This window comes from Silene latifolia, chromosome 9 (assembly GCF_048544455.1).
Source record: "Silene latifolia isolate original U9 population chromosome 9, ASM4854445v1, whole genome shotgun sequence".
Lineage (NCBI taxonomy): Eukaryota > Viridiplantae > Streptophyta > Magnoliopsida > Caryophyllales > Caryophyllaceae > Silene > Silene latifolia.
This window is the reverse complement of record NC_133534.1, coordinates 33,766,237-33,779,896: the sequence shown is the minus strand read 5'-3', so window position 1 is coordinate 33,779,896 and position 13,660 is coordinate 33,766,237. Positions and strand designations below refer to the sequence as shown.

General features: G+C 31.0%; 1 protein-coding gene across 1 annotated transcript; it reads left to right on the top strand.

The window, feature by feature from the left end:
- Positions 1-8,805: 8,805 nt before the first annotated feature.
- Positions 8,806-10,565, top strand: LOC141602580 (proteasome subunit alpha type-7-like). Its single transcript, XM_074422788.1, has 3 exons — positions 8,806-9,102; positions 9,725-10,124; positions 10,231-10,565. Exons 1-3 carry the CDS (start codon positions 8,930-8,932, stop codon positions 10,387-10,389), a joined length of 732 nt encoding a protein of 243 aa, XP_074278889.1. The 5' UTR covers positions 8,806-8,929; the 3' UTR covers positions 10,390-10,565.
- The last annotated feature ends 3,095 nt before the right edge of the window (positions 10,566-13,660 follow it).

Sequence of the window (13,660 nt, the reverse complement as noted above, 5' to 3'; positions counted from 1 at the left end):
AATCACAATATTTTAGTTGACCTAAATATTGATAACAAATCTTCTTGTGATAAAGAAACTTAAAGTTCAAATCATTAGATCACTCTTAAGCCAACCATTACATTCTTCTGCCCTTTTCTTGTTATTATATATCCAACTTTACTAATTATTCACTTTAAATGTGAATCACTGCCATTTGACATTCTTGTCACCTGGCCATACTATCTTCAAATATTAGTGTTCTACCTCAAGTTCTTAGTCACAAGATCAAGACGATAATCCCAACAAACTCACGCTTTTGAACATTATCATTTATTCCTTGATAAGTACATAATTTCTTTGATTAGTTAAGCCATCACACTAATCATTCCAAAACAAATAAGTCTGCCCATACCTAAATCCTATAACAAATCTAGTTACAATTATGTACCACTATAATCTTTGACTACTCTATAGCTTACCCACCTCACAAAAGTAACTCAAGTTAACAATAGAGAATATTATAAGTATACTACTATCATAAAAAAAAAAAAAAAAAAAAAAAAAAACAATCATGTCAGGTCAACGCCTAATAAAAGTATCTAATGGCTCAACCTCATACGACTAGTAAAAGGAATTTCTGTATGCTTGGCTCCCCACTGCGGGTTATGAGCCAAACTATAATCCTCGGCATTTTTCAATGCCCGGCTCGTCAAAGCGGATTTTGAACCAAATTATACTCCTTGGCATTTTTGATTACCCGGCTCGGATTTTGAGCCAAACAATAATCCGGCTCGCCAGTGCGGGTTATGAGCCTAACTTCACTAATTGAACTAACACATCCACTATTTGTTTTACATAACACACAAAAACAAACTTGAACTATTAGTAGTACATGCAAATCCGCTTTTATGATCAAGCCAACAATTCACCTAGTCAAAAACTTGATATTATTTGAATCTATACTCAAAAACTAAGCAAAACACTCCTACTACCCTTTATATATAACTTATTGGTCAAACATTATAGAAATGCATACATGTAAATTAATATGACAAAACCAAGTTTCTAGCTATGACTTTGCACTCGGGATCATCCTCACACACTTCCGCCGATGTCGGAGTAGTAATGATCTCACTACTCCGAACTCAACTCCATCCTACTATAAAATTCAAATATCCACATACCATATTTTCATTATTGTCCTTAAGTCAAATACAAAATGGGTAGGGAACGGACGGATAAACCGCGAGGTAGTACTTCCATCTCAATATCGATACAAAACTCAAAAATAAAGAACTCATTAACCAAGGTAGCACATGGACCGTATAACATAATATGGCACAAAGCCCCTTTAACTCAATATAAATCTCAATTTCAATATCCATATTGGCAAATGTCCTTTTTAAAGGACTCTGAGCTACTCACCCACTAGACGAATTCAAAAGATACAACAACGAAAAACAGAATATGAGATCCAAACTACAAAATCTTTAAGTGTCCATATGATTCAATCTCGGCTATATGACCAAATAACCATTCTTACTTTAGTAAGGAACACAGAACTCGCAAACTTACGCTAAACCTCGAATACAAGCATAAAAACTCACCACTTTAATATCATAACTTTTAAAGGAACTTGCTTTACCCCAACCAAAATAATAATACATGATCCATGATTACGCATAAAACTTATCGTTATTAACAAAGCCTCATGTTTAGAATCAACTCTATGGGGTCGTTTGGTTCGCTGGAGGAATTAAAGTTCCAAGGGAGTTACAATTCACATGATTTTGCAATTCATGTGAAATGGAAAAAAAGTGTTTGGTTGGAATGTGGGAAGTGAATTCCATAGGAATTCCCACTTACCTAGGGGGACCTAGGTAAGCAACTTCCCCCATCATGGAGGAATTAGAGTTCCTATGGAACTTCAATTCATGTGATTTGGGGCAAACAAACAACCCACCAATTTTACAAATCACATGAATTGCAATTCATGTGTTTTATGTTGGGTAACCAAACAACCCCTATATCTCCTAACCATGCTCGCTAACCATTAACTAGTATTAACTATTAACAAAATCAACTACATAACTAGTCATAGTGGACGAATATATAATAGAAAAATTCTGGGAGGCAAAATGCCATATTTACCCACTTCAAATTTGTAAGCATAAATTAGTTTTACTAAAACTATGCCAAACTTTCTTCAGTTAATTCAAACCCAAAATTCCTATCCATCTAAAATCAGTTCCAGGACTATACAACTGGATGTACAATGAGCATTGTACATCCAAGGTTATTTTAGTCTTTTTTCAAATATTTTTACAAATAAAATAAAATAACGTAATTCAATTTTGAATTCAATCCTCCTTCTTTCTCTGACTGCTTTTATATTTTTCTAATTCCTCTCCATCTTCATCCATCATTCAGGTACTGAATCATATTATCCTTTAAATTATTATAATTAATTGAATATATGGAACAAATCATATGACGTGACTCGTGAGGAAAAAAAAAAATTATCCAAAATTTTTAATGCATGAAAATAGTTGAAGCTCGTATTCTTTTTACATTAGCTCATATTTTTATCTTTATAGCTCATATTCTTATGTGCTCGTATTTTAAAACTCTTGATCCTTTTAAGCTCGTATTCTTTTTAAATTAGCTCATATTCTTATATCAATAGCTCATATTCTTATGCGCTCGTATTTTTAAGCTCGTAATCCTTCAAACTCGTATTCTTTTTACATTAGCTCGTATTATTATCTTAATAGCTCGTATTCTCATGTGCTTGTATTTTTAAGTTCGTGATTCTTTTAAGCTCGTAATCTTTTTACATTAGCTCATATTCTTATCTTAATAGCTCGTATTATTATGTACTCGAATTTTTGAACTTGTATTCTTCTAATAATAGTTCGTATGATTGATGTAGAAATTTACCTCAAAGTATTATTAGATCCATTTTTCCTTCTTGATGATGATATAAATTGCTTCTCGTTCACCAAAATATTATTAGATGCGTTTTTCCTCATTGATTATGATGTCAATTGATTTCTTTTCACCATATTAGAATCAGAATTACGGATCGTTTAAGAGAAATTTAGAGAAGAGAAAGAGGGGTAGGGTTTGTCGACTGGAGAGAAATCAGAATTAGGGGGAAAAGGAGATGTGTAGAATTTTTTTTTGGGCTTAAATAGTTTAATATGTAATATATGGGCCTGTTGTACAATGCTACTGTACAACAGGTTGTAGGATCCTATTTGTGATCTAAAATCGGCTCTTCTCATTATCAAATCCGGCAAATAAATAAAATATATACTATTGTCAATATGTTTCAGAGCAACTCACCATAATACTCATGATCGTAAATAAAAATCGGAGCATCTAACCCACAAGATTGACAACAAATAACATATAATTCATATAACCTCTAATAATAGTACTAATAATAATAGGATCGGTAGAATTGTTTTACTTTAATGAAAAAAAAATCGACCGAAGTCAAATGTTCACCCGTAACCAAACCGGGTAGATATTCACGGTAAGAAACAAGATCCACCAAAAATTGTAAATAATCAACTAATAATGGCAGACATGGATGTATTGTAGTTTGATTTTAACGAAACAATTGATGATTAATGATGATCTAAGCTTTGTTGGTAGAAAACACAAGAAAAGTTTCGAGAGATCCCTCATTGTATTTTTTGCTTAATAGGTGTCTAAGAATAAGATGGACCTAGAAGACTCAAGAGTGACCGACAAATAAAATAAGAGACTCCCTTTAAAAATTAGACTTGGCTTTCATTTTTTTTCATTAAGAAACATAATACATCTTGTTTTATAAATTCGACGACTATATACTTTAAATAACTCAGGAAAATATTTGGGGTATTATATTTTATAACTTTTGATTTATATTTAAATTTTTTTATGTTAAATTTAAAATCTAATTAATCTTATATATACTATTCTTGAATTTCATTATAAGTTTTTAAAATCATTATTTTTATAATGGGGCTCAAGTTCTTTCTAATAAAGCTCGTAATGTATAGGTCTAAGCTCAAATAATTCATTCTAAAGCCCATATTATTTACTATACAACCAATACAACTGGTTATATAGTCGTCTTACTGTTCAACAAATTATCTAGTACCCGCATCCCCTATATAGTACATAATGTTTAGATTCGACAAATTATCTAGTACCCGCATCTCCTATCTACTAAAAGAATAATAATTATATTAATAGTATTTTACTCTGATTGACATTTAATTATAAAATTTAATTTAGGCCTCGTTTGGTTCATACAGGAATAGAACTCCCGTGTTAATTTGCAATTCACTGGAATCCAACTCCAATATTCAATTCCTATGAAATGATATAAACATGTTTGGTTACCTTGGGAGAGTTTGTTTTTCCCATGAATTAATCTCCCGTGTAGTGTTTGGTTGAACCGTGTCAATTCACATGATTTTAATTTCTAATTACCAATATACCCTTCCGCAATATTGTGTATAAGATTGTCGATTTTATATTTTGTTAACTTTGTTTTAAAAAAATATTGTTATTATATTATTATATCCACTAAAGGCGTAATATAACCGTTAAGTAATTATTGTAGTCATCAAGTTTAGTTTTAAAAATAATAATAGTAAAATATTGCTTTCACATCATACTTATAAATTATAATCAATACTATTTTATTTATGTAACAGAATTAGAATATTCTATTAATATGTCTAATCAAATTGAAAAATGCTCCTCAAGATTTTGCTCTTGGGGAGGCTTGAACCTGGGTCTCCTGTGAATTTCACCCAAGTTTTAACCAATAAATTCCATCCTTACGGGCACACATTTACAATTCGGTTAGCTATTTTACAATTAACTTATCGTAAAACTGCGTTCTATCTATACTAAATAATAAAACAACAACCATCACCACAAATTTTCCCTCCAAACTACTCATATTTTTACTTCCATTAAAAATTAATATTTCCTTAAAGAACTCCTAAAATTGGAGCACTTTATCAAGAAAAAAAAAATCTAAATTTGTTTAATTTACTCATTCTCAAAAATTATATACTTTCAATATTTTCTAAGTTATACTTAGCATTAAATGAAAATATTTTCGATATGGTCTAACGTATACATTGAAAAACTTAACACTAAATTTATTTTAATAATTATGTTTTAATCATGTTTATGATTTAAAAAAGTCACGACTTAATAAAATTTACAGTATTATTTATTATCCATTTTTTATACATAGAAATTACATATTTTCATTTAATATATATATATATATATATATATATATATAAAGTATTAATTATTAATGATTTAGTAATATTTAACCTACATTTAACATAAACTTATTTTTAAATTTATCAGGTCGAACATGTCGGGTTTTGACCCTGAAATGACGAGTCATTAAGAGTCGTGGATCATTCGAATCACATGTCATAATTTACGGGACATGACCGTAAAATGGATCAAACATTCGGGTTTATGGTTGGGTCGGATTAAATTTTAACATCTACATAGTATAAAAGATGGGTTCTTTAAAAGATTTCTATTGGCTGTTACAAATTTTTTTTTTCTTTTTTTTTTTTCTGACGTGGGGACCGCCATGATCTCTACATAATTAATTACACTATTCTTTACCATCTTAATTTTATTTACTTAAGATTACATTTACACAAAATAATACATTATACAATTACACATTAATAAATTACAATTACGAAAAATTAATAAAAATTTTAAATAATCGTCCTCCTACTTCTAACCTGAACAAATCTACATAGTATAAAAGACGGGTTCTTTAAAAGATTTCTATTGGTTGTTACAAATTTTTTTTTTCTTTTTTTTTTCTGACGTGGGGACCGCCATGATCTCTACATAATTAATTACACTATTCTTTACCATCTTAATTTTATTTACTTAAGATTACATTTACACAAAATAATACATTATACAATTACACATTAATAAATTACAATTACGAAAAATTAATAAAAATTTTAAATAATCGTCCTCCTACTTCTAACCTGAACAAATAAAATGTGAACAATGTATATTTACTAATCATCTGGAATGAGTAGTTAAATTCATTGTGTAAATGAAAAAAAATCAGTATAACTATTATATTCCAACATCATAAATACAAAGTATATTATTTCTTAACATTTTAACAACAAAATAAATTGATATGTCATTTTTTTAAATTTTCGTACATAAACAATATAGTAGAGTTAGATAAAAAAAATTCGTAGAAAATAGATTACTCCGTAAGAGAGTTTTTTTTTTAAATCGAAAATATATAAACTTTCAAATAAATGAAAGCAAATATAAAAAAACTAAATATAACATAACCAGTATAATACAAGTAGATTTGAAAAAGTTCCCGTTCCAAATCGAAAAAAATATACAGTTTAAAATAAATGCAAAGAAATATAAAAAGGAGGAAATATAAGTTTCGTACCCTACTTAGGCCCTGTTCTTTTGGACTTAATTTCAGTTCTAATAAGTTCGATTCGATTCGATTCAGCTCCATTCATTCGATTCGATTCGATTCAGCTCAATTGATTCGATTCGATTCGATTCGATTCGATTCACTAGTTCGATTCGATTAAGTTCGATTAAGTTCGATTCGATTCATATTAGTTTATTTCAACATTACTATTATTATTCTTATTGATATCATTATTATTATTTTTATATTAATGTATTTACTGTTGTTATTATTATTATTATTAATTATTTTTATATTTATATTATTACTATTATATTTATTAATAATTAATTCGTATTGTTTATATTATTATATTTATATTTAATACATTTATTATTATTATTATTATTATTATTATTATCATTATCATTTTTTTATTATTATTATATTTATTATTTTATTAATATATTTATTATTATTAATATTATTCATAACATATTTATTATTATTAATATTATATTTAATATTATTATATTAATAAGTTATTATTTATTATTTTATTAATGTACTCATTATTATTAATATTATTAATCACATATTTATTATTATTATTATATTTAATATTATTATGTTAATAAGTTATTATATTAGACCTATTATTATTATTATATTATTTATTTTTTAGTTATTATTATTAATAATGTTATCATTTATATTACTAATATATTATTATTATTATTACTATATTTATTATTATATTAATATTTTATTTTTTATATATCTTATTAGATTATTATTATTAGATTATATTAATATATTATTATTATTAATGAATAATATTATAATAATATTTATTATTATTATTGGTATTATTTTTATTATAATATTTATTATTATTATTATTACTATTATTATTATTATTAATATAATCTTTTTATTATTATTATTTCAGTTCAGTTCAGTTCAGTTCAGCTCCATTAAGTTCAGTTCAGCTCCATTAAGTTCAGTTCAGTTCAGACAATTTCAGTCCAAAAGAACAGGGCCTTACAAGAAGTTCTTCCGATTATTCACTTTAATTAGCATGTTAAAAGTCAAATCTTTTAAATTTGAATGAGATGAACATATGGAAAAATACTTAAAAAACAAAAATAATTAAAGACAACAATATTTAAATAACTTTTTTAAAAAGGTCTGAAAGACATCATAATTATTCATAATAATTGAAAAATAGTGAAAAAAAACAAAAAAAAGGAAAAACAGTGAATTACTAGCTGTAAAAAAAAAATAACAATACTGCATGGAAGAAAAAGAAATCAATAGTCGGAAATACATAAAGATCGATCTTTTTGTATCATACATATAATTTCGATAATTGACTGCAAATGTCGTTATATGAGGTGTGAAGTAAATTTTGAGGGCAGATTTGATGTGAGAGATTTTTCAATCGGAATTTGAAGGGAATAGAAAGAGGTCTCCAAGTGAGAATGAGGGGATAAGATGAAATTGAGATTGGACGGATTTTCATTTTTATTTAATATCTTAGAGGAGTTGTAGAGAAGATGGAGGTGACGGTGGTAGTGAGCCAGGGAGATATTAGACTCATGCTTTGGAAAAACACATTTTGAAAAAAAAGATACTACTCACATATAGAACTTACGTGCAATGTCCCCGAGCCCCAACCAGGGTGATATCCTCGTGATAGTGGTTTGAAGCAGCGACTGATAGATTGAATCGATTATTTTAATTACATTAATGATGAAAACCATTGTCGTAGATGAAAACTGTTTTTTTTTCTTTAATTATACGTACGTTATATGTTGGTTAGTTACGTTAATGATGAAAAACCGTATTATGTCATCAGAATGAAGACCGCTACTAAAATTATGAAATTATATTACGTCAAATCTTGAATTATGGACTTATTTATAATGTTACGGGCTTACAGCATTGCACATTTAATAACACTCATTTATATGATCATGTATCAATAATAACATCTGTTATTACGACCCGTGCATTTTTTGCACGGGTTTAAAACTAGTTTTAATTATAATGCATGATTGCTGCTTTTGGACGGGTTACAAAAATCGTCAAAACCATTGATTTTGCTGTCTTAAGAATCTTTATTGGTATAATTAACCGCCGAAGACATTGGGTAAACATATGATAAAGTTGGATTCAAAAGAATCGACAAAAATGATGAAGATATTTTCTAAAGTAAGGGGTTTAAATTGAATATAAAAATATTAATTTTGCTTTAAATTTATTAGTCAAATTTTAAATGATTTTTTATGTACCCGTGCAACTTTGCACAAGTTTTAAACTAGTTTATGTAAATAGCCAGATAGTAAACGGAAGTGCTTAAAGGCTCAATGTCTTTTTGCCCAAGTCGAAGTAAACACAAACAGTCGTCTAATTTGTGTTCATATATACCTTTCTTTCACCCAATTTACTCAACTTTAATCCAAACAAGAGAGATAAATTAAAGATAAAAACCTCCAGAAATCAACAACAATGGCGGGATACGATAGAGCTATCACTGTCTTCTCACCTGGCGGCAAGCTCTTTCAAGTCGAATACGCTCATGAAGCTGTTCGTAAAGGTAACGCTGCTGTCGGCGTTTGCGGTACCGATACCGTTGTTCTTGGTCTTGAGAAGAAATCCACTACTAAACTTGAGGATTCTAGGTTTGTTTTTTTGATTTTCTAGGGTTTTGTTTTGATTTGGTTTGTTTACATTTTATGATTGTTTTTGTATTTGATTTTAGGGTTTTGTTTTGTTGTTTGTTTACATTTTATTTGATGGTGTAGTCATGCGCAAGTTACGATTTTTCTTTTGTTGTTTGTTTACATTTTGTTTGATTCCATAGACACTCTGCATTTTTTTATTTTGCTTTCTAGAAAGAGATTGTGTGTCAACTGTCCTATCTTTGTAGTCGAGATAGAAAGCAAGAGAGATGAGATCAATTTTCCTTGTTTTGGTAGCCGGGAAATGTCAAATAAGCCCCATACGTTTGACATTATGTGTAAATTAGCCTTTCTCTTTCTTTTAGTGCAAATTCACTCCATCAGTTATTTTTCTCCTGCGAGAAATTGACGAGAAAATCTTGTGTGGGGCTTATTTGCACAAGTTATAACTGATGGAGTAAATTTGCACTAAAAAAAGAGATGGGGATGAGCACATAGTGTCAAACGTACGGTAGAGGTTCCATTTTAGTTTCTACGATGAACATTAAAATCCTTTTAACACAAAATAAGGATTTGGAAGGAAATTGTATTAAAACTAAGCGTTACTCATTTTGTATTTCAGGTCGGTAAAAAAAATTGTAAACCTTGACAACCATATTGCGCTAGCCTGTGCTGGGCTCAAAGCTGATGCCCGTGTTCTTATAAACAAGGCACGCGTGGAATGTCAAAGCCACCGGCTTACCTTGGAAGATCCAGTGACAGTTGAGTATATTACTCGTTACATTGCTGGCCTTCAACAGAAGTACACACAGAGTGGTGGTGTTAGACCATTTGGTCTCTCAACCTTGATCGCGAGCTTTGACCCATTTACCAATGTGCCGGCTCTATACCAGACAGATCCATCTGGCACGTTTTCAGACTGGAAAGCTAATGCAACTGGAAGAAACTCCAATTCAATTAGAGAATTTTTGGAAAAAAACTACAAAGAAACTGTGAAGCTAGCAATTCGTGCATTACTTGAAGTAAGTCGTTCAGTTTCGAGTATTTTATGTTGTGAAACTTGTTTATCTGATTATGAGTATTTGTGGATATTCACTCTGGTAACTGTTTTATGCAAATTATTTTAAGGTGGTTGAAAGTGGAGTAAAGAATTTGGAAGTTGCAGTGATGACAAAGGAAGGTTTGCACCAATTGGAGGAGGCTGAAATCGATGCCATTGTTGCGGAGATTGAAGCGGAGAAAGCAGTAGCTGAGGCAGCGAAGAAAGGTCCTGCTAGAGATTCATAGATGCACCATTTTCTTTTCTGGGCTTACTTTTGGTGAACAAGTTACTTCACTTGCCTTGAGCATTAATCCTTTGCCGGTTCAATTAGTAGTACTTCTATGATGATCCTCTGGGCTAGCTTTGCTTGAGCCCAAGCTCCAGCTCAGTTTGACCGATCTTGAGCCGAGCATGAATTGCAAAAAATAATCTATTACTCTGTACTTCTGTAGTATTCAATGACGTTTATCAAATATGAAGATATATTGTAATTAATCTATATCGCGTTCGATATTAGATCGTTTGGTGTCCGGCATCGTCCGGGCTACATTTATTTATCGTCAAATTTTATTCTATAGGAAATAAAAGTATGTTAGACTTTCTTAACTCGTACTAAAATGTAGAATTTATCAAAAATATATGAGACACATCCATTTATACTGAAAGAATTTATCAAAAAATTATGAGACACATCCACTCCCCCGCTATGTTAGTATTATTATCTTCACGAAATATCATGTTAATACTATTATATATTCACTACTCCTCCGATTATTGTAGTTCTTTTGAATACTCGGGCTATTTTTACAGCTATATTAATTCCCGTTAATTTTATCAAACTCATTCTTAAATAAATATTTTTTTTTCTTAAATCAAACTGTTAGCTAATTTTTTAAACTTTATCCGTTATTCCTACTGTTATTTTCCATTACATTTGTTGGGTCTAGTATTACTGTCACTACTCCCCCGTCATTATCGTTTTTTTCCATTACTCCCACATTTAATAATGCTAATTTTTTTTTTGGAGAAAAGGCGTGCATATTAAATTACAGAAAAGAGAATTCCGAGAACATCGGGGGGACAGGTGGGGGAAGTGGCGCGGAGGTCAAAATAAAATCTATCATACATGTTTCGATTACAAAAGATGGAGCAAAATCTCAAATAAAATTTTCATTACAAGTGTGAGTATCCTTAAGAGTGTTCTTTGCAGTGGCTTCCTCAACCTTCTTCGCCGTTCTCTTTTCAAAGAGTATCTTCAAAAGGGGTAAGTTCTCAATTTGTTCCCTACACTCAATAATAATGTTAACATCCACAAGGAGGATCTCTCCTCAAGAAAGCATTCACAACATTATAACAATCTGAAGCAATCAAAAAATTGATCTCACTATGACTAGCAAACCGTAACCCTTCTCTTATAGCAAGAACTTCATAAATGAATGGGTTTAGGGCAAATGAACCAACCCTGGACCCAAGAATTTACTATTACTTTTAGGCTTTCACTATATCCATTGTTCCTATTATTTTCACTAATCCCACTGGTATTAATGTTAACTTTATTAGTCATATGAGTGTACTATCATATTTGCTACATCTAATCTTACAGCTATAATTTATTAAATTTAATTTTTAAATCAGTTGATTATCTAATTTATGAAATAAACAGATTATGGAATATTGTATCTTTTGAAATTTAAATTTAAATCAGTTGATTATCTAATTTTATAAACATATTATGGAATATTGTATCTTTTGAAACAATTCTGATTTATTTCTCTTTACATAATTTCCAAAACATAACCTACTTAAGTACTTATATTATATTTTGTCTTTGCTATTAATATTTTACTTAAATTGGTTAGTTAGCTAGTTGTTCATATATACTTTCTTTTGTGGTTAGTATTATTACTTTTATTACATTCGTTATTACTACTGTTACTTTCACTATTCCCGCCGTAATTATTGTTACTTTCACTAGTGCCGTATTTATATTGATAATTTTACTACTTTCGCTGTTACTTTTATTACTTTCACTACCCAACTCGCTGCTAATATCCAATGTTACTAAAATTCTTTTTACTACTAACAGAATTACTTTTATTATTTGCAAATCTACCTTGATTTATTTACCTTTTAATAGTTTTCAAAATATAACAGACTTAGTATGTTATATGATAGTGAGGTTTGTCGCACTCCCCCAATCAAATAATTAACTCAACTAATGTAGTAGGGTAGTCGAGGTCGAACCACAAGAAGCAAGGGTGATTACTACTTGTCTAAATTCTTATGCTTAGCTAAGTCGGATAAAATAAGGATGAATTTATTATCTAAAGGACTAAACTAAATAACAAGAAATAAATTAAACTAATTAAGCTATAAAATGATAAAGCAAGCTATTAAATACGATTTACTCAAATTAATTAAGGCCTAGGGTACGACTAAACCACCGACATTCGTAATAAATCATGAGTTCCTTCAACTAGTTGTTAAGGGGTAAGGGGGCGTTTGGTTGGGGGGAATAAGGAAAGGGAAAGAGAATAAAAATGGTTGATTCCTTTTGTTGTTGTTTGTTTGACACAAAGAAAGGGTAACCCATACCCCCCCTTACCCCCAAAACCATTCTCATCCTTACCCCTTCCCCCCTTGGGTAAGCCCATAACCCCATAATCCCTTCTTCCTCCTATTCCCTATTTCCACCACTCCCACCAACACCCACCACACCCTCTCACACCGTCAACCACTGACACCTACACCCTACACCCACCACACCGACACAACCACCACCAGGGACGCCGACACAACCACCACCAGCGACGCCGCCTGTCCACGCTACCCCATATCCTCAACCACTAAACACCACACGAACACATTCAGTAACTCTCCCACCCCACCAACCACCACCAACACCTTCCTCGGCCACACCGCTGCAACCGCCCGACGCCGGCCACACTAGATCTGGTGTTTTAAAGGGTGGGGGAGGGGTTTTCGAAGGGTTGTGGTGGATTTTTTAGAATGAATAAGGTATTTGGGGTCGGGATTGTGGTGTTTGTTGAGGGCGTGAGGCGCGGTGATTAGGTTCGCCGTGGGGTACCGTGAGGAAGATCGTCGGCACCGCTACTTATGGTGGTGTCGGTGTAGATAATGGTGGCAGGTGGTGGGTAATGGTGGTGGAGGTGGTGGATGTTGGCTTTTAATTCCCTTTTCCTCTAATTGTCAACCAAACACCCAAGTATAATATGGGTGATCCCATTCATTTCCCTCTCTTACCCTTTCTTGATTTCATTCTCTTACCCTTTCCCGTACCAAACGCCCCCTAAGTTTATTGGGTGGAGACGCCTCTAATTCGCCCACCAACTCCCTCCCGGGCTCATGGTGGGACTGTTAGAACAAAATATCAAAACGAAATTGCAGTAAGGCGTTAATTATACTTTCCTTAAGGAAATTATCCCCCACTATTAGGGTTATTCCTCTAGGATACAATACTGCTTCTTATAGCCTTTTCTTATTCTGATTTGATGA

Bases quoted from the DNA above. Each gene is read 5' to 3' on its own strand.
- LOC141602580 (XM_074422788.1), top strand. From the start codon at position 8,930: ATGGCGGGATACGATAGAGCTATCACTGTCTTCTCACCTGGCGGCAAG. The intron at 9,103-9,724 runs GTTTGTTTTTTT...TTTGTATTTCAG, and splicing joins ACTAAACTTGAGGATTCTAG to GTCGGTAAAAAAAATTGTAA. The intron at 10,125-10,230 runs GTAAGTCGTTCA...AATTATTTTAAG, and splicing joins CAATTCGTGCATTACTTGAA to GTGGTTGAAAGTGGAGTAAA.